The sequence below is a fragment of the Podarcis gaigeae genome (genome assembly GCF_964106915.1).
Source record: "Podarcis gaigeae genome assembly, chromosome: 6".
Classification (NCBI taxonomy): Eukaryota; Metazoa; Chordata; class Lepidosauria; order Squamata; family Lacertidae; genus Podarcis; species Podarcis gaigeae.
The window spans coordinates 62324813-62347048 of NC_139682.1; the positions used below are offsets into that span (position 1 = coordinate 62324813).

Here is a 22236-nt window from a genome sequence, read left to right on the forward strand (position 1 = left end):
ATGGCCTTGGAGATTTCACCACCCTTGTTGGGGTGAAGAGAAGCTTTAATACAAAACGATTGAGAAAACAGCTGAAATTGCTAATAAAGAGTTCCTGGTTTGTATTTCTACATCCCAGCTATTTTTAGTTATTGTGTATTTGTTCTTAGTGACTAGCCTGAGCATTCTTTATGCTGGCAATATGAAGGTCTTGACATGAGCACTATAGTTAGACTTCCCACTGACTGGCCTGATTTGCTTGCCACACAAAGCTAAATCAAGGCTTAGTGTGAGTACATGGGTTCCCAGAGAGGAGCTTGCAGCTGCTTTGCTGTTCCTGAGTTCTTTTTGCTGCCACGTAACCCTGATCTAAGCCAAAGCTTAGCACATTGTTCAAACCTGGGCATCATGGTTATGGTCCCTAGACTAACCACAACTAACCCTTGGTTACAGCTCATAGCTAGTCTGGAGACAGCCTGATCTTAAGTCCAGGCGCAGAAGACATGCTAAGCTTAAACTTGGTTTAGCTCAGCATGGCACATTAGCAAAAAAGACCAGGGAGCAGCAAAGCAGCTGCACGCTCCTTTCTGGGAGCTCACACATGCATGCTAAGCCATGGTTTGGTTTAATGCTATGTGCAAGCCTGTTCACTTTCACAGCTTATAAAAAGGGGCTGCTTGGTTTATGCATCCCTTTTTTTTAGAAATCTGAAATTAGGATTCGCTTCTAGAGATAGCCAAGGAAATAGTCACACTCTTAGACAAGACGAACTATTTCTGGAGTGTTTTCTTGAATGTGTTAAACACAAGCACAATTTTACATTAATATTAGATCAACTTGTTTTGTCCTTTGATATTGTTGGGTGTCTGTGTCTCTGTGGGGAGAATTGTATTCACTGTAGTAAAATAAAAGGAAATCTTTGTTAAATGCTCAAATTCTGTGTTCTCCTCAATGCTCTCCCTGAGTAGGGACGGAGGGAAGGACCGTATTCCCCACAGGTACCTTAATTTTAAAAATCTCCCTTTAGTTTTCCATATTGTGAGAATATATAGGTAGCTTCCAGAATTTATTGGCTTATGGAACAAAATAATGAGAATTTTTTCATCTACTCCTTGAAAATAGGAATGCATGTTTATTGGCAACAGAGAAAGCTCCACCTGTCCCAAATAGGCAAGTGGTATTGTCAGATCATGTGTTGGATGAGACTGGACTGTGCCAATCTGCTCTTATGGCCCATGACAAATAATGCAGTAAATTATGCTTAATATGCTGAATGGCTTGGCATGTAAAAAGCTTCCAGCTCAAGGCAAAAGCATGGCAGGCCTTTACCATGGAGAGGGAATAGCAATTCCTGTGGGGCGCACAGAGCTCAAGTTCTAATGCAATTTCAGACCTATTGAGCCAGGGCTAGTTTGAGTCCTTGGTTCGTATCCTAAACCATGGGATTCGAAAAATTGTTCTAAAGATCTGGCCTTTGTATTTTTCCCTGTTTCAGAGAACAATGATTATGGGTTACAGTGATACTATTAGGCTTGAACAGGTTAGCAGAGTAAAAAAAATATGGGAGGCCATTAGCAAGAAGCAATGGGTCCCAGTTATAGCATTGGGAAATACCACTTGATTATAGGAATGGTTGGACAGTGGAACACAATTGGTTTTTTTAGAGGATTTTAGCAAGAGTAAATGACCCTTTGCCAGGTATGCTTTGAGTGTGGGGAACTTTTCCTTGTTGCAGTAGCCCCTTTTAAATTCTGTGAATCTAAGACAAGAGTAGTCAACATGATGCCCTCCAGATGTTGCTGGCCTCCAGCTCCCATCAGCCCTAGCCAGCATGGTCAACAGTCAGAAATGGTGGAAGTTGTAGCCCAGCAACATCCAGAGAACACAGGTCCTCCATCCCTGGGCTACAGTCACACTTCAGCAGTTAGAGTTTCTTCAGCACTCCTAAACTGACTACTCCTGATTTAAGACATGGCAGGGTTTGGACACTCATTATAAAATTCCACATGAAGAGGAAGGTACACAAGATACACATCTACTTAGAAGTAAGCCTTATTGAGTTCAATATGACTTACTCCCAGTAAGTGTCCCTATGATTATGGCCTAAGTAGCTCGTAAGAAGCACAATTTCTCAGCCTTTGTGGCTTCCCTGTGTGCAGCTCTTTCAGTCTCTAAAGGTTATCCCATATATGGAGAGTTTGTCTGAGGAAATATGACACAAAATTATTTCATTTACTGTTTGTCTTTTTTTGTATTTGTTTTTGGGTTCTTGTGGTGGTTGTTGCATATGATTTTGATAATAAAAAGAGATGTGTCCACCATTTCTATGTCTATGATCTTTTTTTCATTGTAATGTTTGTGGTTTGGTTGATAAACAGCTACTTGATTTTCATTTGGAATTTGTGTTTTCATTGTTTTTCTTTTACATTTCTTTTGCTCATGGGTTTCAGAAGATGATGCTTATGTTGACAAACTGCTCACGTTTGAAAGGCATTGTGAAACTCCTGCAGGTACTGTACTAGCAGAGTGGTTTCAAGAAATCTGGATTTAAAATCCTAGCCATTGTCATCTGAATGCTTCCTTCACTGCCACCCTCACCACCATGAGTGTCAAGTGCATACAAATGTATACTTATATGTAAAAGAGAGGAACTCATGCCAAACTCAGAAATGCAGCATATAGCATGCCAGTTTCCCAATGGCAAGAGTTTTGGAGAGGTGATAGATTTTTGACTTGTGGTTCTTTTTTATGTAAGGTACAATGCTACCACTCAAGAGCAGGTCTTTCCCATATGTATATTCTGTCAATCCAGCTCTTCCTTCATTTTACAAGGCCAGATGTACTTAGCTTCAGCAGTAGTATTTCCTTAGGTGTTTTTAGTTTGTTTTACATGTACCCTGGGCTCTTTAAAATATTGTGAGTCAAAGTAACTGGTAATTTTTTGACTAGGAGAGAGAGAAGGGTAGCTTTAAATGTTAATTTATTGGTTCAGTTTGGAATTTTATCAAATAATACGGTTCAATAAAATCATGCACTTAACCAACATTCCAGAAATCCTGCCCAGTAGTTAGTTAATCCAAATTTAGCACCTTTAGGGGAAACTGTCAAACCAGAGATTAATGCTGCCTTTGGAAGCCCACCCATACTGAAGATCCATGCAACATACGTTCAGAATTATAATGCATGCTTATCTCAAGAGCATGTGAGTGCCAGAATCATTGCCATGTTTTCCCCTTACCAGCCTTTTTCTTCAAGACAGGTTCATGTAATAAAGTTTAGTGCTACATTTTCAGATGTTGTTTTCATACCCAGAAGCATCTTCCAACATTACAGCAGCATCTTTAAAATGGAGACAAGGCCTTGTGTGACAAATTCCGCCCAAAGCTAGTACAGCAAAAAAAACCCCAACATACTAATATTCTGTTGCAGCAACAGAACACTTCTCACACCCTCCATGCACAAACACGTAGGCAGCAATCCAGTGGGCAAAAATTATCTCCATTTAGGATTCCATAGCTTGCCATTTTTTTACTTTTTTTTTTTTGCTTTCTGTTTCCTAAAATAAAACAAGAAAATTGTTTTAAACTCCCTTCTACTCCCCCTTGCACGTTAACAGCTCACAGCGCCTCTTCCTCCCCTGTAGTGAGATTAATAACCTGCTTCTGTGACTTACACTTATGTCCTTCTCTCTCCCTTCTCCTTAACCTTTCCCATCCCGCTTCAACTCCTGGCCATACAGAGAATGAACAGCCTTCCCTCGTCTGGTTTGACAGAGGAAAGTTTTATTTGACTTTTGAAGGTAAGTAGTGCATAGCATACTGGGTTGGAACTTTAAGCCCCCACTTTGCTCTTATTATTTAATAGAAGCCCTTTGGTTTCCTACAAACAAACAAACAAACAAACAAACAAACAAACAAACAAACCCATTCTACCTTTCTGTATGGTAATGCTATGGCTACTTAGATGACATGACGAGTTCAATCAGAATCATTTTAAAATTTGATTTGTACAACTGTGTCCCTTCAATTGTTATAATTTAAAGGGGGAATGGGGAAATAATTGTTGTTGATTTTTTTAAAAAAAAATCTTCTGGAGTTACTGATTATCAAAGAACTTGACTCTGTCAACCAGGGCTTCTTTGTATACACTTTGCAAGCAGTTTTTACACCTTATAGCAGCTACACATTATAAATATAGGTAGAATGTTCTATTATCCTGTTATCCATTTCTAGAGTTTTCCTTGCCATCATATTCTTAACCATGACAATCTCCCATTCCCCTAATAAATAGAGTATTTCAGAGAAATATGAAAAATACATTTGTATTTAGTGCTTGGATCATGTATCAAGACTGTTTGACGGGGGGGTGGATAAAAATAGTATTACAATCTGAATGTTGGTCAATTAATAAAAGTCCATTATCCCTTTGGTACTTCAGTGGTGTCATTTTAACATTTATGTAACCTTTTTCCAGCTTGGCTATACAGGAGAGTTAAAGCTTTCCTATATTAAATGTTTGATTTCATGAACCTGTTTTATTATGTGGCAAATATCCCCTGGAGTAAAAATTGGTTGGCACAACTCAAGTTGTTTTTAGTACCCCAAAAAAGTGTTCCAGAGCATTGTTGAACCTCCTGAACCATGGGAAGGTACTGCAGAGAAGTGGCGCAGAATCAGCAAAATCACCTCCCTCTACCTTCCCTTTGCAGAAACTCTACACTACAGGTTACCAATCCCTTTCCTCACAGAAGGGGCTCTTCCCTGAATGGAAGGATAGCTTCTTAACCTTTTCTCTGGAATTGCTGCACATATCTTGTTACCTCTAATTCACCTCCGGGGATAAATTTATAAGAAAAAGAAAGTGAACTAGAATGACTGAGTTTCATATGAGCATGAAATGTTGTGATCTGAAATGGAATATGTAAGTCAGTTAGCCAACAAGGTGCCCTCCAGATGTTCTGGACTACAGCTCCCATTATCCTCAGTCATTGGCCATGCTGACTGGGGCCGATAAAGTTATAGTTCAAAATGTTTGAAGGGCACCTGAAGAAGATTGAGAAAGCTAAGTTTGATGGCTCTGGAAATGTTTTTCTGTTATAAACTAGGCAAAGCGAATGCATCTTTCATTCCCGTTAAGTCAGCCTCTGCCTAAACTTAACCAGTTACTGATAGGTCTTTGTGATTTGCAAATACTGATACGATCCTTTTAGCTTTCTAAGTTAAAGGAATACCCCCTAATGGTTTATGTACCTTAAATGTACTTCACAGAACTAACATCATAGTACAACTCTTCTGCTATATGTAAAAGTTGTTGCCCATCTGCAAACAGTTGTTTTTTTAATTAGTCTTGGGAAATTGTCCATATTTGGTGCCGGTAAACTTTAATTTTGTAGCAAAACAGCTATGGGGGGGGCAGCTTTAATTGAGTGCATGTTTCTCTCAGCAGTTAATTGTTTGGGCCTATACTCAAGCTGGGCTTGAGAGTCCTGTCAAAAGTAGCACTGGAGCTCTAGAAGTTTTTGCACCTGGTTCCCTCCGTGCTTGTTTTTGGTGCCATGATGCCAAGTGGCAGATCCAATCTTCTTTTGTGGACATTGTTGTTGACCTGTGCCTCTGCTAATTTAGTTTTGTGTGTTTTGTTACATTTTATTTTTTGTGAACCACCTCAAATTCCTTCAGTAGACAGAACGGCAAGATAAAAATATTTTGAATAAATAAAACAATATTGCCTAAACATGTGTAGAACCAACCCAGGGAATCCCTGTGGATTTGGCTTTGTGGATAAAGAACCTATCAGCACATTGGGGAAAGGCAGCATTCACACATGCACACTCCCAAGCAGACATTGATCCAGCACACTTTTAGTGCATTTGAATAGGGCTTTCATTTCTGCCATTCCAGTCTGCCTTTAAAAAGCAAATATGGACAGTGGTTTGACTTCTTGTATTCACAAAGCCTATGATTTCCTGCTAGTGATTTCATGATTTATAATGAAGCACTTGCATTGTTAAGTAAACAATTTCTGTCTGTAGGTAAGAATTATCTACATTTTTTTGTTTAAATTTGATCAGTTTCCATATATTTTTAAATCTTGCATAGTCAGCTCATAAAAATACAGACAAATCTCTCAAAATAGGAAATGCCTTATACCTCAGGCTTGAGAATTTAAAAAATGGCCAAAATGCTAAGTCTTGTCACTAGGGCAAAATCAACCACAGGTTAGTCCTAACCCTTCTTACATTGACTCCCTTATGGTTGAATCTGAGAGCCCTGGACTATAAAATACAGTTTTTAAAAGGTCTTCATCAGGTGCCAAAGAGGCATTACATAAACAAACAAACAAAAACAATAACCACATGTCAATAAAGCCTGTTCAATAAAGCAGTTTCAATAACCTGTAAACAAACCCAGTAGAAAAACAACAAAAACTTCAGCAGCAAGTACAATAAGAGCAGATGGTGCAAATTACCAAAAAGCTGGATTGATTTCTTAGTTTCTAATTGGATTTCTTTGACAAAGACTCCATTCAGCATTGACAGAATAAGTTTATTCAAGGCAAGGGGAATAAGCCACAAAGTGTTGGGTATTTTCCTGCAATTGCCCATTTGTGGGAGGAGGAGTGGAAGAAAGGGAGTGATGAGAAGTAGGTGGTAAAGAGGAAGCCTGAGGAACTAAGTGAGGAGGACAGGATCCTGCAGATTCTGAAAAAGTTTACCCCAACCCTCCCCCCCCAAAAAAAGATGGTGCTGAAATCCCATCCCAGCAACTGCATCTGCATCACTATCAGCTTCACTATCAGAAGCTGATGACTTATCTATGGCAAAGCAGGATATTTGTTTGGATTTCTGCAAAGCTCAAGTTTATAATACATTTGAAGCCAATTTGCATCCTAAATAGAAGTTGTTCTTAAGGTTGGAGCCTGGTAGTTGGTGCTGCTAGACTTTCTTGTAGGGTAGAGTCACCAGATGTTCCCGGGGACAGTCCCCGGATTCACCAATCTGTCCCCGGACAAAATCTGTTCCTGGAACATCCCCGGGGACAGCAGAAAATTTTAAGTGTGGGAGAACATTGGGCAAAGGAAATCATTGTACTGGTACCATGTGTCCCAGTGCATGTGACCCATTGTCTAGGCCCAGCAGAGGGAGGAGTCAGCCTGCATTCACGTGGGATCTGCAAGATGGGATGGGATCCCCTTTTGTACTAACTCTGCAATTGCTTATAAAGGCACTGTTGTTGTTCAGATGCCAAATGCAAACGGAGCATCATTGGGCAGCCTGCACTATGACCACAAGTTTGGTGCTACATAAAGCTCTCAAAACAGGAGCCTAGGAAGCTGCTTTATACCAAATTGGTTTGTTGGTCTATCTAGCTGTGATTTGGAATGGCTCTCCAGCATATCAAAAAGGGCCCTTCCTATTTGGTAATTGTAGTTCATAGTGTTTAATGTTTACATTAAGTTTATTCAAGGCAAGGGGAATAAGCCACAAAGTGCTGTCTGTTGAAAACAAGCCAATGTTGTGTGGTGGACCCTCTTGGTTGCAGTTTTAGAAACTTGACAGATTCACTCTGTTTGGATAAAGCAGTGTAATACAGAAAGTGAGACAGGTGATGTTTAGTTTACAGAAAAAGAGAGTCCCAAGCAATCAGCAGTAGAGTTTGATCTCCCATCCTCTTCTTTAAACTACTGCCTTAAAAAATCTGCTGCCTTTGCAAACCTGCATCCTAAGTAATTATCAATCTCCAACTTCATTGTACTGTAATGTAGTCCCTAGTCAAGCCTTAAATTGTAGCCCCTCTGAGTCTGTCATCTGCTGCTGAGATTTGTATGACACGTAACAAACTGATGCTTAATAAATACTAATACTTTTTACCCCAAGGAGCATATTTGACAGAAAAGTAATCTCTCATCTACAGATACATTTTGTGGTACTTTACAGTAATCCATGCCTCTGAAGCGCTTTGGTTTGTCATGATTGTAAATCACACTACTTGCAAATATCACATATGAAAGTTACATTAAAATTGCTGCTTCTGCAAATTTATCTCTTCACTTGTTGGGTAACATTTTAGAAAAGCTGTTTTCCATTTAGTGTGAATGTATTTCATAATCTCCAATAGTAACAATAGTTGGGTTTTTGTTGGGTCCAAAATATTGGTTCCCTACTTTTTCTTTCTTCTGTGAACTTAATTTAATTTTGTCTGCTTAGAAGACATATTCTCAAATCAACTGCTTTGTGAATAAGAAGGCTGGTGTATTAGTTTATGCTTATTGGGTCTTCAAATCTTATTTAAAATGAAGAAGGGTGCTTAAGTCTATGGGACAGCAACTATATCCATCTGAAGTGTGCTGCCTAGCCTCTGCTTGACAATTTCAAAGCTAAAAGAGGTATGAGAAAACTGGCATCTATGGCAACTCATGGGGCTGGCAGGTCAAGTGAGTAAGACCTCCCTTATCCACAGTTTGATTTTGGATGAGGAGGTTGATCTGGTTTGTATCTCTGAGACTTGGGTGGATGAGCAGGTTGGAGTTGATCTCACCGAACTGTGCCCATCTGGGTACTCAGGTTAGCATCAGGACAGACTTGAGGGGGGAGTAGGGGAAGTTGCTACAGAAATTCTCTCCCTCTCCTTCTCCCTGCTATCTGTACAGTTGGGGGATCTAAAGTGTGTGTTCCTGGCATTGGGCAATCAGGACAGATTAGGGATTCTGCTGTCTTGCTTCCCGCTCAGCTTTCTCCTTGCCTAAGCTTACAGAGCTGGGCTCAGAGGTGGTGTTGAGGACTCCCAGACTGCTGGTTTTGGGGGGCGAACATCCATGCTGAAGCGAGTGGCTCTGGGGTGGCTCAGGACTTCATGGCTGCCATGACGACCATGGGGCTGTCTCAACATGCCACCGGTCCAACACATGTGGCAGGCCACACTCTGGACCTTGTTTTCTCAACTGTGCTGGAAGAGGGTGATCTGAAAGTAGGGAGCATTGAAATCAGTCTCTGGTCATGGTCAGATCACTTCCTGTTGAGATTTAGGCTTTAAGCATCTTTCCCCCTCTGCATGAGGATGGTTTGCCCTTGGAGGCTGATGTATTGAGTGGGCTTCCAGGCGGCTCTGGGGGATTTTCTGGCTAATATGACTTGTGCTCCTGTTGAAGTCCTGCCTTACCTCTGGAACATTTGAATGGCTCAAACCATTGATGCAATTGCCCCTGAGCTGCTCCTCCTGCTTCATGGAGCCCATTGGGCTCCCTGGTATACTCCAGAGCTTAGGGCGAGGAAACAAGCTGGACGCAACTGCAAGTGGAGGAAAGATCTGGCTGAATCCAACCAAACAGTGGTGAGGGCTCATCATTGAGCCTACCTATTGGCAGTGAAGGCACAGCAACGAAGGCATCCTTTTTACCTCCATTGCATCCTCGCTATACCGCCTGGCATAGCTTTTCTGGGTAATACAGGCCTTTTATAGTCTGGCCTTAGGCAGTTGACAGAACGACAGTAGCTTGCTGTGACTTGTTTGCAAAGCATTTTTATTACAGCATGGCTTGCATCTGTTACAGCACATGAATCCTGAGTTGTGTCCAGAGCACTGTCTAGTCTTGTTATGTTGGATAAGTTTCAGTTAGCAAGGCTCAAGAATGTGGGAAAGGTGCTTGGATAGGGTTGCCATATTCCAAACAGTGAAAATACAAACAGCAAATTCGACACTGCTGGTATGGATTTTATGCTGATGGATGCGGTATTCCAGATATGCCCAGGAAATTCAACACCTATGGCAGCCCAATGCTTGGATCAGTCAGGGCGACCACTTGCGCTCTCTACCCTTGCCCCTTTGGGCTGATAAAAACTAGCAGAGAGGGCACAGCTGTCTGTTTGATAAGCAATTGCAACATAGAGAAGATAGGATTACCTGGCGGGCACTATAGCAGATCTCCACGGTGTGTCCATGGGCTTCAGACTTGGAGGAAAATTTCATCCTCTCTCTTTTTAACCTGCTCTGCACATGTTGAAATAACCATTGTTTTTCCTGTACATAGCTCACGGTTCTGACCAAAAATGAAATTTCAGGTTTAAATTCCCTCTTCTTGTTTGTATATAAATATCACAGCTTATACAATTCACAACACTGATATTAAATATAACACCATGTAACCACTCACATTCATTCAACAACTAAACAGGCAATTTTATGTTAATTGATACTGTTATTTCCATGATGATTGCTTCATAATTGGTACACACTTGAACCAATTAATTTTACTTAGCCATGTAATTTTATCTTGACTATTTTGAATTGATTTATTCACAGCGTACTCTGAAATTTTGCTGGTTCTGTCTATCTCTATTTGCCCCTGAGCAATAAAAGCATAACAGTATAAAATTATAAAATTTCAAGGTTACAGAACCCCAGTGCCTTAACGGTACTTCTCATTTTAACAAACTTTGATGTGCTGAATTTTGTTGTGATAAATGAACCTGTCATATAAGCATCAAAATACATTTCAACGTCCGAGTTTATTTTCATATTTTGTGTAGTATTTTGAGTTGTATAATTGTGATATTAACAATGAGCTTTTCATTCTTAGCTCTTCTTTATTAATACTCTTCATATTCACAGCACAATTTGTAGAAGGACATTTTGTACTATTAAAGCTATAATAGATGTGCTTTGTACCTGTCTAAAAGGGATGGCATGAATAGGCTACAAGACAGAATTTACGCAAGAAGCTTTTATTACTTGCCTAAGGGCCAAACTACACATGATGGGCAATTCTCTAATTTTTCTTCCTTGTTGAGCAGCTAGGAAGCCAAAGCTTTGAGCAGAGAACCAGAACAGGGAGGGGCTGAAGAATGATTTCCTTTTCTACTGCTTGTTTGCTCAGAATCTCCCCCTGGCAGGGAAAGTCCAGGTTAAAAGAGCAATTTTCAGCAAATGGCAAGAATGGTTAGGATTAAGCAGCCTCTCCTTTTCATTTTCCATTTCAGCTTCCCATGGCTGCTTCTTATTCAGGAAGAAGGTGGGAGGGAGAAGCATGGAACTTGCTATATATCCATAACAATGATTTGCTTACATACATGTTAGTTCTCCCTACATGAGAATTTACAGCCTTGTGGTTTTGATCCATTTGTTCATGCTACACACAGCGGTGGCAAAGGTTGTTTAAAAAGACAAGGCGGACATGCCCCTGTGAATGATGTTTTGAACTATTTGCACCTGCTATGAACTGCAATTCTGTAATCCTTTTTGTTTGTTGTTGTGCTATGAATCTAGATGTGAAAGAGAGGGGAGGCATGAATGCCTATGGTCTGTTTAAGACCACTTGTGCATTAATTACCTAAGAGTGACTAAATATGACCCAACTTTAACTGCTCTTTAATTGTTCCTCCAGGTCAAGTGTCAATTCCAAGCCAGGGTGATAACTTGGATAAATATTGCTTTTGGGTGTTAGATTGCTCAGCAGTGAAAATGGTCCTGTAGTCTAGGTTTCAACTCTACATCTGTAAGATGTGAATCAGAGTTATCTCTCTTACTGAATAGCTGTGAGGATGATTAAGGATTGCAAATCACTTTATGCAAGGAGAATATTCTGCATGATGACTAAAAAAGCAAATGCAGGCTACATAAACAGAAGCATAGCTTCCAGGTCACAAGAAGGAATAGTTCTACCCTATTTTTCTGCTGGTCAGCCAGCATTTGAATAACAGTCTTCAAATATCTTCAGGGCCCTCATGCAGAAGATGGGATGAACTTGTTCTCTTTTGTTCCAGAGAGTAGAACTAGAACAAAGGGGTGGAAATTGCAAGGGAGCAGATTTTGGCTAAACATTGGGAGAGGCCACCTAATGGCAAGAACTGTTCTAGACTGTTAAAACAGTAAGGACTGGAACAAAGACTGCCTTGGGAGGATGTGGCTATCCATTGGGGACACAATAAATGCTTCGTGCATTACGCAGCCTGCATTGTGTAGGGGGTTGGACTAGAAAAACGCTGTGGTCCCTTACAACTCTGTAATTCTATAGTGTAAATGAAGCATAAAATGAAAGTTTAGCAAAAAATTACACTTGCCTAAATCTATCAAGAAAAATAGCTATGGAGAAACAACTTCTATCCTTTATAATTTCTTTGATAGATCTAAAACTACCTGGAAAAATTGCATAGGAATGCACATTCAGAACCACATGGGCAGATTGCTGAGGGATTCACGTTCAAACATACTTTAGCATTATACGTATGGATGTAAGGCAATGTACAGCAATGCAGGTGGGCAACTTCACTTTCCTTTTATTTTTTTTATTTTTTTTAATAAGATATTTATTCAAGATTTTCTTAATACAATATAAAAAACAAACAAAATGACATATAACTTTACAATAACCATACTTTCTTCTCTTCATTGGACTTCCTCACGTCTCTCGTTCCTGCGTTCCAAGTTTATCAAACTTTATCCAGCAATTTATCACCTTGTTTCAATTCTTATTTTATAACTTTCAGATATTATGTCCCTAATATTAAATAATTTTACCCAAATCTTAAAAGCTTAATTTTAACATATTATTTAACCAAAGTTTAACTTTTCATATATTTTCACTTATCTTCATATTCCTTTCAACTAATTTAATGGTGCCATATTATTTATAATCTTGCATCTTTCTCAACACTCATACAATTTACAATATTTTTGTAAATAGTCCTTAAATTTCTTCCAGTCCTCCTCCACAACCTCTTCTCCCAGGTCTCGGATTCTGCCGGTCATTTCTACTAGTTCCATATAGTCTATCAGTTGCATCTGCCATTCTTCCAGTGTGGGTAAATCTTGGGTTTTCCAGTACTTGGCGACTAGTATCCTTGCTGCTGTTGTTGCATACATAAAAAATGTTCGATCCTTCTTTAACACCCTCTGGCCGACGATGCCTAAAAGAAAGGCCTCTGGTTTCTTAGGGAAGGTATACTTAAATACCTTTTTCAACTCATTATATATCATTTCCCAGAAAGCCTTGACTCTAGGGCAGGTCCACCAGAGGTGAAAGAATGTCCCTTCTGTTTCTTTACATTTCCAACATTTATTATCAGACAAATGTTATATTTTTGCAAGCTTGACTGGGGTCATGTACCACCTATATATCATTTTCATAATATTTTCTTTCAAAGCATTACATGCCGTGAATTTCAGACCGGTGGTCCATAACCTTTCCCAGTCAGCAAACATAATATTATACCCAATGTCCTGTGCCCATTTTATCATAACCGATTTGACCGTTTCATCTTGTGTATTCCATTTTAACAGCAAATTATACATTCTCGAAAGTACCTTAGTCTTAGGTTCTAACAATTCCGTTTCTAACTTTGATTTTTCCACCTGGAATCCTATCTTTTTGTCCAACTTAAAAACCTCTTTGATCTGAGCATAATGTAGCCAATCTCGCACTTTGTCTTTTAGTTTCTCCAAACTCTGCAGCCTCCAATTATCTCCATCTTTTTCTACTATTTCCCAATATTTCGGCCATTTGGCCTCCATATTGAGTCTTTTCCGGGCCTTAGCTTCCATTGGTGATAACCACCTTGGGGTCTTGTTTTCCAGCAAGTCTTTATATTTTATCCAGACATTAAACACTGCTTTCCTGACAATATGGTTCTTGAAAGCCTTGTGACTTTTAACCTTGTCATACCACAAATATGCATGCCATCCATGAGCATTGTTAAAACCTTCCAAATCCAAAACATCAGTGTTTTCAAGAAGCAGCCAATCTTTCAGCCAGCAAAAAGCTGCTGATTCGTAGTACAACTTTAAGTCTGGCAGGGCAAAGCCCCCTGGGCAACTTCACTTTCCAAAGTATTTGTCTAATCCTATAGGAGTTTCTTGCATGAGATTATAAGTCGATCAGGGCCACTTGATTACTGTTCTGTACATCTACTGGATTTTAAATATGTACTATAAATAAGAATTTAGACCAAGATGTGGGTTAAACCACAGAGCCTAGGATTTGCCGATCAGAAGGTTGGCGGTTTGAATCCCCGTGATGGAGTGAGCTCCCATTGCTCGGTCCCTGCTCCTGCCAACCTAGCAGTTCGAAAGCACGTCAAAATGCAAATAGATAAATAGGTACCGCTCTGGTGGGAAGGTAAACGGCGTTTCCATGCGCTGCTCTGGCTCGCCAGAAGCGGCTTAGTCATGCTGGCCACATGACCCGGAAGCTGTACGCCTGTTCCCTCGGCCAATAAAGTGAGATGAGCGCCGCAACCCCGAGTCGGTCACGACTGGACCTAATGGTCAGGGGTCCCTTTACCTTTACAGATTAAATATAAGGTTGGATAATTTGACACGTTGCTATCATAACTGGAAATGACCTATTTATTGAGGTCAGCTAGCTTAATTTGATTTACAAAGGTCATGCCACATCTGTCCTGCTGAAACATTTACCTTTTGCACTTGGAGAAGTGACAGTTAAAAATGTATTACAGTGGTAACAGCTGAATTTATAACATGGGCAATAAGCAGTGACAACCCAAGCACCACTGAGATGATGAAACTAAATTACACCTTGATGGTTAATGTGACAAAATAAATTCTTGGGACGTTGGGAGACAGAAAAAGAGACAGAACCAAATAGTTTTTAACAACTGCTTACCACACATCATACAATTAAAGTATGTGACTTTAACATCATACAATTAAAGTATGGGATTGGGAAGCGCTCCAAAACGATCTCTCCAATATGTATGAATGGGCAAATGCAGTTCAATGGAAATAAGGATAAAGTGATGAACGTCAGGGCGAAAAAAATCTTAATTTCACATATGTGCTCATGGTGTCAGTTTCTCACCAGAAACGAGACATTAGGGTTATCGTGCATAGTTGGATGAAGACATTGGGCCTGTGTATGGCAACTGTAAAGAAGGCAAATTCTATGCCAGGAAATAGGAATTTAATTGGAAAAAACCCTGAGAAGAAGCCAGGTATAATACAGGTAGCAGCTTATAATAGAGAACAATTTAGTCTAAGGAAACTCCACAGAAGTACTGCAGCTATCAAAATTGGGTTATCCCATTAGCTTCTTTAAATGGAATGGTTAGTCTTAATTATAAAAATAATTCTTCCATCCCACAACAATCCAGATTCTGGAGTTCATGAAAGATTTGTCACAAAACTTCATAAAATTCCTGACAATGCCTCATGTTGGTTCAGTTCAAACTGTGTGTGTACAACCATCACACATATGCAAAGGTATGCATAGTGCTAAATTATCATATTTTGCTGTTATCGGGATGTAGATTTATATACCTATCCTGTGTTTTTCCCCATTTCATTTGCATCAATGGGCAAGGCCAAATGTGATGCTTCTATTCTTCTACACATCCATTCCATCTAGTGCATACCAGTTATCCTGTTCCTGTGTGGTTAAAGGTAAAGGTAAAGGTACCCCTGCCCGTACGGGCCAGTCGTGTCCGACTCTAGGGTTGCGTGCTCATCTCGCTCAAGAGGCCGGGAGCCAGCGCTTTCCGAAGACACTTCCGGGTCACGTGGCCAGCGTGACGAAGCTGCAGCTGGCGAGCCAGCACCAGCACCGCACACGGAAACGCCGTTTACCTTCCCGCTATAAAGCGGTACCTATTTATCTACTTGCACTTAAGAGTGCTTTTGAATTGCTAGGTGGGCAGGAGCTGGGACCAAACGATGGGAGCTCACCCCGCCGCGGGGATTCGAACTGCCGACCATACGATCGGCAAGTCCTAGGCACTGAGGTTTTACCCACAGCGCCACCCGCGTCCCTTCCTGTGTGGTTACTTTTATTGAATTTTACATTTCAAGGTGCAAGCACAAAATGGTTTCTAGTGAGTCTGCAGTGTTGCATAGTTGCAGAATACTTGTGGAAGCAGGTGCTATGTCTCTTGAATACCACTGCAAAATGTAAACTGTGGCACCCCTACCAAATGACTTGCCACAGCCAGTAAGTAGGAACTGTCTCATAATTGTAAATATGCTACCTAGAGTTCATCTATTTTGCTTCTTCATAAGCATCTAAAAGTGTGCTGGTTACTGCATCTTTGAAAAGTAAGGGTCCATTCACACAACTGTACATCCAGCTAGGGATGTAGATCAAATATTTCAGGACTGGCTGGGGCTCATAGTGAAATTGCCATCTCAGTTTACATCCTGCACACACTTCATCTATATTTTCTGGGATGCTATCAATTCACAATTGAAGGCCTAGGGACTGAAATATAAACAAAGTCCATAATTAAGCCAGCTGCTTCATCAGTTGTCCAGCTCAACCTATTCTGTCTACATTCCTAACAAACTAAAGGAGGAATGGAGGACCTGTGGCCCTCAGATCTTGCTGGACTAAAACTTTGATCATCCCTGACCTTTGGCCATGCTGGCTTATTAGAAGTGGAGTCCAGCAATATCTGGAGTGCCATTGGTTCCCCGTGCCTGGCTATATGAAATCACCCTTAGACTGCATGTGAAAGCTACATAGAATCATGCAGGACAATCTTCTGGGTACCATACCACTTCAGGATGCTAGTGGAGAATCACATAATTGGATACTTCCCCACATTTATTTTTTTAAAACACAACTGATCGCTGCACATGGAAATCTGTTATAGCAAGAAGGAAGCTAGGTTAGAACCATTTCCCCATTAGGCCTGCTTTCCACAGGGAAGGAGGTTTTGATCTGGGAGCAGACTCTGAATTGGTGCTGTTTAAGGATGATAGCTTAACTACTTGGAATTATATATCTATATTTATTTGAATCTATATCCATGCATCCATTATTACTTGCATTTTGAACCTTCATAGCGAGCTATTATCTGCTAGAGCACCTAAGAATTCATGAGGATATTGGTCCATGTCAGTAGTGTCATTAGGTACAGTATTGCATAGATACATGTGGGACTATTATAACTGTAGACTCTATTGTTCAGCCTCATTTTGAGAGGTTGGGCTGAATTTCCAACAGACCCATCAAAATTTACCTCCTTGTGATGTATTCTTTGATCTTTTCCTCTTTGAAAACCAGGAAACTGTTCCCTTTGGACTTTGGGCATGAAAATAAATAGTTGCAAAATAATAGCTCCAAGCCTGTATAACCCTCTTGGGACCAATATTCCCTAAAATTAAATCGTTCTTTGTTCTTTCACTGCTGAAAATATGAACCTTGTGACTCAGAGATTTCTCAGAGGATGAATGGAGGTGCAAGAAGGGTTGCAAGCAATCTAATAGTGCATAAAAATGTAATAATAAAAAGAGGGAAAGTAATTAATAGAATTGGCTTTGTGGTGGGAATGAGCCAAAATATAGTGCTCTTTCCCCATGGAAAGCCTTCTCCTGCATCCATGTTGATGTTCTTTTAGGGGAAAATGTCTCTCTCTGTGTGTACTTAACCTCAGTGGATTACAGTCCACTCTATCTCTTTCCAAGGCTGGGACAAGATCAAGATTCAGTTATGTTGTGGTTCAGATCACTTTGTGACAGTTGCAGCATCAGTTTAAGCAAAAATGATCAGCAAAGATATGAACAGTTCAGCAAGATCCCTCCCTTCCTTTTGCAACTTCATTGACAGGAAGTTGAGGGATAGCAGCTTTCCAACAAAGGACCTGGTTTTTTTCCTAGAGGAGCGTCGCTCTTTCAGAGTGAACGTCACACTCCCTGAAATTTCACCTTTTGCTGCAAAATACAAGCCCTTAGACATTTTCAGCTTAACCCTGCTGTGTGGATTTCCTTATTAAGGTGAAATGAGTCCTAAAGCTTTTTTCATAGCATTCAAAGCTGTGTGCAATGAGCGTATGAAGGGGAAGAGTGTCATGCCCACTGTCCTCCCTCTTGGCTTATGTGCATTCGTCATGTTTCTGTGCACACACAAGTCAGGACCCATAAACAGTGGGCATGATCCGTCCCATCCTTCTGCATGGCCATTGTACATTGTCTCTCCTCTGTGCTGTGCCTCTTTTCACATCCCCATTAATGTTACTGGAACTTCCAGGCACAGGCAGCAACCAATTTTTTAGGGGGGGTTATGTTCTGGACTCCTGCATATGTTGGCAGAACCCACGCAAGCATGTCCTGCTCCACTCTTTTTTGGGTCATTTTTGGGTCCATTCTGCGTTCAGCATGCTGTCTGTGTGTGGTCATGCATGTATTGGATGCGCCTAAAAGGATTGCTGCCAGTAAGTCAATCTAAGGCTTGCATTCTATATGCCTACTGCAGTATATAGCTGATATACTGCTGTAGCCCCTCTCTGAAAATTTCCTTCCTTGATCAGCTATTTAAACAGCTGCAGTAGAAAGAAATGTGATATTGTGAAGTGTTCTCCATTAGCCCGGCTAGGACACATATGCATTTGGCTTCGCCCCTCCTTGTATCGCTTCCTGTAATGTTCCCTCCACCTCATCATTATGTAACTTCATTATGTAATAATATGGAAGTCTGTAGCTGGATATGTTTAATTTCCTCTTCCCATTCCTTTCTATCCTCTCTCTTAGTTTGTAAGTCATAGTTATAGCCTGTAAACCACCTTGAGTGCTTTGGCCAGAACAGTAGTAACTAGACATAAGCTAAATTGCAACCTCTTCCTTTGAAGACTACTCTAAACGGGTGTGTTTTAAATAGACTTATGGCGTGAAAGTGCCCATATCTTGTCTTTGTTTCAAATCAGAAGCACTTTTGATAGTTTAAATATTTGACCAGAATAAGGACGATTTTCAACAATATAATGATAGAAAATATAATGTAAAACACACTAGAAAATGAACTTCCTTTTTGTAATTGTCATATTTATCCCTAGTATATCATAAGGGTGTGTGGTTGAGAATGACTGAAGAGAACATGACTATGCAGAGGTGTTCATCTAAAGATGGATGTTCTTTTTCAAGCGTGTTGGGAAAACATTTTCCCAGGTTTTGTTAGCCACATTAAGAGATTTTAAATTAAGCAGGCTCTCCTCAGACTAATACGCAATACTGATCATGACACCGTGTGAACTGCTTGGGGGGGAAAGGTGTCTGACTGCAATATCATGATGGTAATTGTTTTTCTTGCTGGCCTCCTAACTCCTGCCAGAGTTATTTTCCAGATATTTTGCATAACTGGTAAACAGATAACCCACAACCTGCTGCATACTGAATTATTACAACAGTAGCACTGCAGGATAAAAGAAAATAGTAAAGCTTGCGTATATATTACAAAGCATTTAGTGCTATTTTTTCTAGCTAAATGGACAACCAGAATTTTAAAAAATATCTTTTGAAATGCACTCTGTATGGCAATTCTATATGTATTCATATCCTCTGGAAAGCTAATCTTTTCCCCATGAGGTATGTTTCTGTGGGTTTTGGTGAGAAACTCAACAGAGACCAGGAAGTGTAATCTGATTTACATGGTAGATTTATTCATATTATAATTTCTACTCAGAAGGGGTTCCCCGTCCTCATCTTTTGAAGAAGAAGGATAAAAAATGTCCCGATCATTTATGGAAGTAGCTTATTTAGAAAGTTGTTTTTGTGCTACTGCAGACAAACGGGCTGAATGCTATTTTAAGCTCCTGGTTGTGAATTGGCATGATTTGTGGGAATTGGTCTTGCAGGCCAAATTGGGACTTCATTTGCCGCACCAGCTAAAAGCTCCTCGCCGCTGCCCTAGAAGGGGAAGCAGGAAGTTTCATTGTGATCTTTCCCCCTCAGACGATTCTTGTTATTATGTCCAGCTCAACAACAACTATATTTTACTTAAGTATTATTTCAGCATGTGGCATTGTACTGGTTGTATGATTCACTTAAATTTACCACATTCTTTGGCACAATACATTTTACAATACTTTGAAACTTGTTGGTGTGGGGGAAACTTTTAAGAATAGTTTTATTTTGCTGTTTGTTTAGACCCCGTAATCTGACATTCCTTTGGTCTTGATGGATGTCTTGAAGAAACCTCTCTCTTTTTTCATCATTAAGCTCCAGAATAGACTTGGAACCTAGTTGGAATTAATAGACTGGTCCTTTCTTCCATATTTATATAGCCATGGTGGGAATAGATATGGAAAAAGGCGCTTCAGAGGAAGAAGCAGTAGAGGCATGTCCATTACAGTGAACCTCAGCCAGCCCCTCTTACAGACTTTGTCATTGACTCCAGCTCCATCTATTGTATATCTCCCTGCTTTCTGCCCTACCATCCCTGAAGGCCAGAAGCCACCACCAGAGGGAAGCCTAAAATATGCTTCTTGGAGTTCATTTACTTGCTCCTCTTTATATTTCAACCTTTCCGTCTTAATGAGAGATAACTTAACCCTACCAGCCTATGTGGAGATTAGTTGTGTTCCTGTGAGAAATGAAAACCGTATTTATAGGTTTTTGCACAATTTTTCTATTCTTCATTCTGGAATACCTGTTGAAATAAAGGGAGAATTGAGTTGGGTTTTTACTTTCTTGAGCGACTAAATATATTGTTAATCCTCTGGAGACTTACTGTATTTTTCCATCTATAAGACACCCCCATATATAAGACGCCCCTTATTTTTGGGGACTCAGATTTAAGAAAATGGGGGGATATGGCCCGTGTATAAGATGCCCCCTCATTTTTGACATTATTTTTTAGGGGGAAAACCTAGTCTTGTACACAGAAAAATACAGTACTTACCAGAATGGCAAAACCATGGGGGTGTGATATCCGAAAACACATATCTACTCTGCACATGACTTAGTCAGATAACACCAATGGTATTGATCACCTCTGCTCACAGTGGGAGAATACATGCAATTTTTTTTTGTTCTTTTCTCATTGCAATCGCTGTTTCTTTAGAGCCAGACCCAGATAAAGCATCACATCTTCAGCAGCTAGCTTTTGGTTTAGCATGACTTTCTGTTGAGCATCTGCTGAGCATATTTCAGTGGAAATAGGGGTTCAATACACATAAATAAAAATAATTTTCCCTTGTGCCTAGGCTGCTGCTTTTTTCCTCTTACGTCAGTGTGAGATTTGAGAGTTAAAATGTGTGCAGGCTTCCAGAATGATGACACTAATGCTTATTTTATCAAAATGTTTGGGATATTTTTGGAAGAGACTCTTAATTCATACAATTGTTCACTATTGTAATACCCGTTGAGCAACTTGCTATATCTTTGCCAAACATTAATTGAAGGCATAAGGCAATTGTTGCCAAATCTGTGATTCCATTCTGAGTAAACAAGGCATTTCATCTACTCTTCAATTGAATACGTGAAATTATTGGTTTTTCCCTGCAGTCATTTACTCCTCAAAAGGCCAAACTAGGTGTGATGAGGCTGCCATATGTATGTTATCCATATGTCTGCCCTGTTCACCTATAAATCATGGTTAGGAGACAATATGTGAAAAGCCGTGCATGAGGGAGAAGAGCAAAAGTTGGCTCTCCTCCACTTTATATCTCTGTACTCCAGAGCTTTCATTTCCTTCCAGGTTGGCTTAGTTCCAGTAGTAGAACTAGACAGAGAAAACAACTTAAAGCAATGGAGTCCAGCAACATCAAGTGGAAGAGAATGTAGGTTTTCCTTTCCTTTCCTGTGTCCCTTTTCTTCAGCACCCCCTTTGAGAGTTGCCATATGTCAGGAACCTCCCGAACATAACCGGAATACTGCAGTCAGAAGCAGTGTCCAGGCAGAAATTGTTAAAATGTCCGGGAAAATCCGGACGCATGTTGATCCATGACAGCAGTGTTGTTTTTGCCAATGTTCCTGAAAAATAACTCAAAAATGACATTTTTGTGGGGGAATTTTACCAAAGAAAGCTCAACAACTTTGATGTCTGGATTTTTACTTTTTGAAATAGGGCAACCCAACCCCTGCCCCTCTTTATATGTGAATGGGACAGACATTTGGGCAGCTTGCCCAACATACCTAGTTTGGCCTTACTGCTGAAAGAGCAGTTTTATACAGGGCCTCTTTGGGACTTAATGGGATTCTTATTTAACTGCCCAAAGAGGAATAGGTAAGTGAGACCCTACATTCACCCACAACTGCCCCTGCTTTGTTGTTTTTTCCTTCCTTGAACCTCAGTAATTGTGTCCATGGGAAAGATCTATCTTTGGATAGGCAATTGAAATCAGATGGATATCAGCTTTCGAAGAAAAATCCAGGCACTGAAATATTGCAAGTCACCAAACCGAATGAAGTAATGAATTAGAAGGTTTCTACTGCATTAAATAAACCCAGACAATTATCCACATTCTCACGTAGCCATTTTAAGTGTTCAAAAAACAAGAACCAACCACGACGATCACCAGGATAGATACGCCACCCA

At 40.2% G+C, this 22236-nt stretch overlaps 1 protein-coding gene across 26 annotated transcripts in view; it reads left to right on the forward strand.

Annotated features, from left to right (window-relative positions):
- Nucleotides 1-22236, forward strand: part of SGIP1 (SH3GL interacting endocytic adaptor 1) — a 148791-nt gene that overhangs the window by 102533 nt on the left and 24022 nt on the right. For 15 of the 26 annotated variants that reach the window (XM_083742959.1, XM_083742982.1, XM_083742981.1 and 12 more), the window contains 2 exons: nt 2430-2489; nt 3719-3778. The exons of 7 other annotated variants lie outside the window; for them this stretch is intronic. In XM_083742959.1, coding sequence (XP_083599085.1) covers nt 2430-2489; nt 3719-3778 — 120 coding nt within the window. The remainder of the gene's footprint in view (nt 1-2429; nt 2490-3718; nt 3779-22236) is intronic. 4 more of the 26 variants (XM_083742964.1, XM_083742977.1, XM_083742967.1 and 1 more) reach the window with 1 other exon arrangement.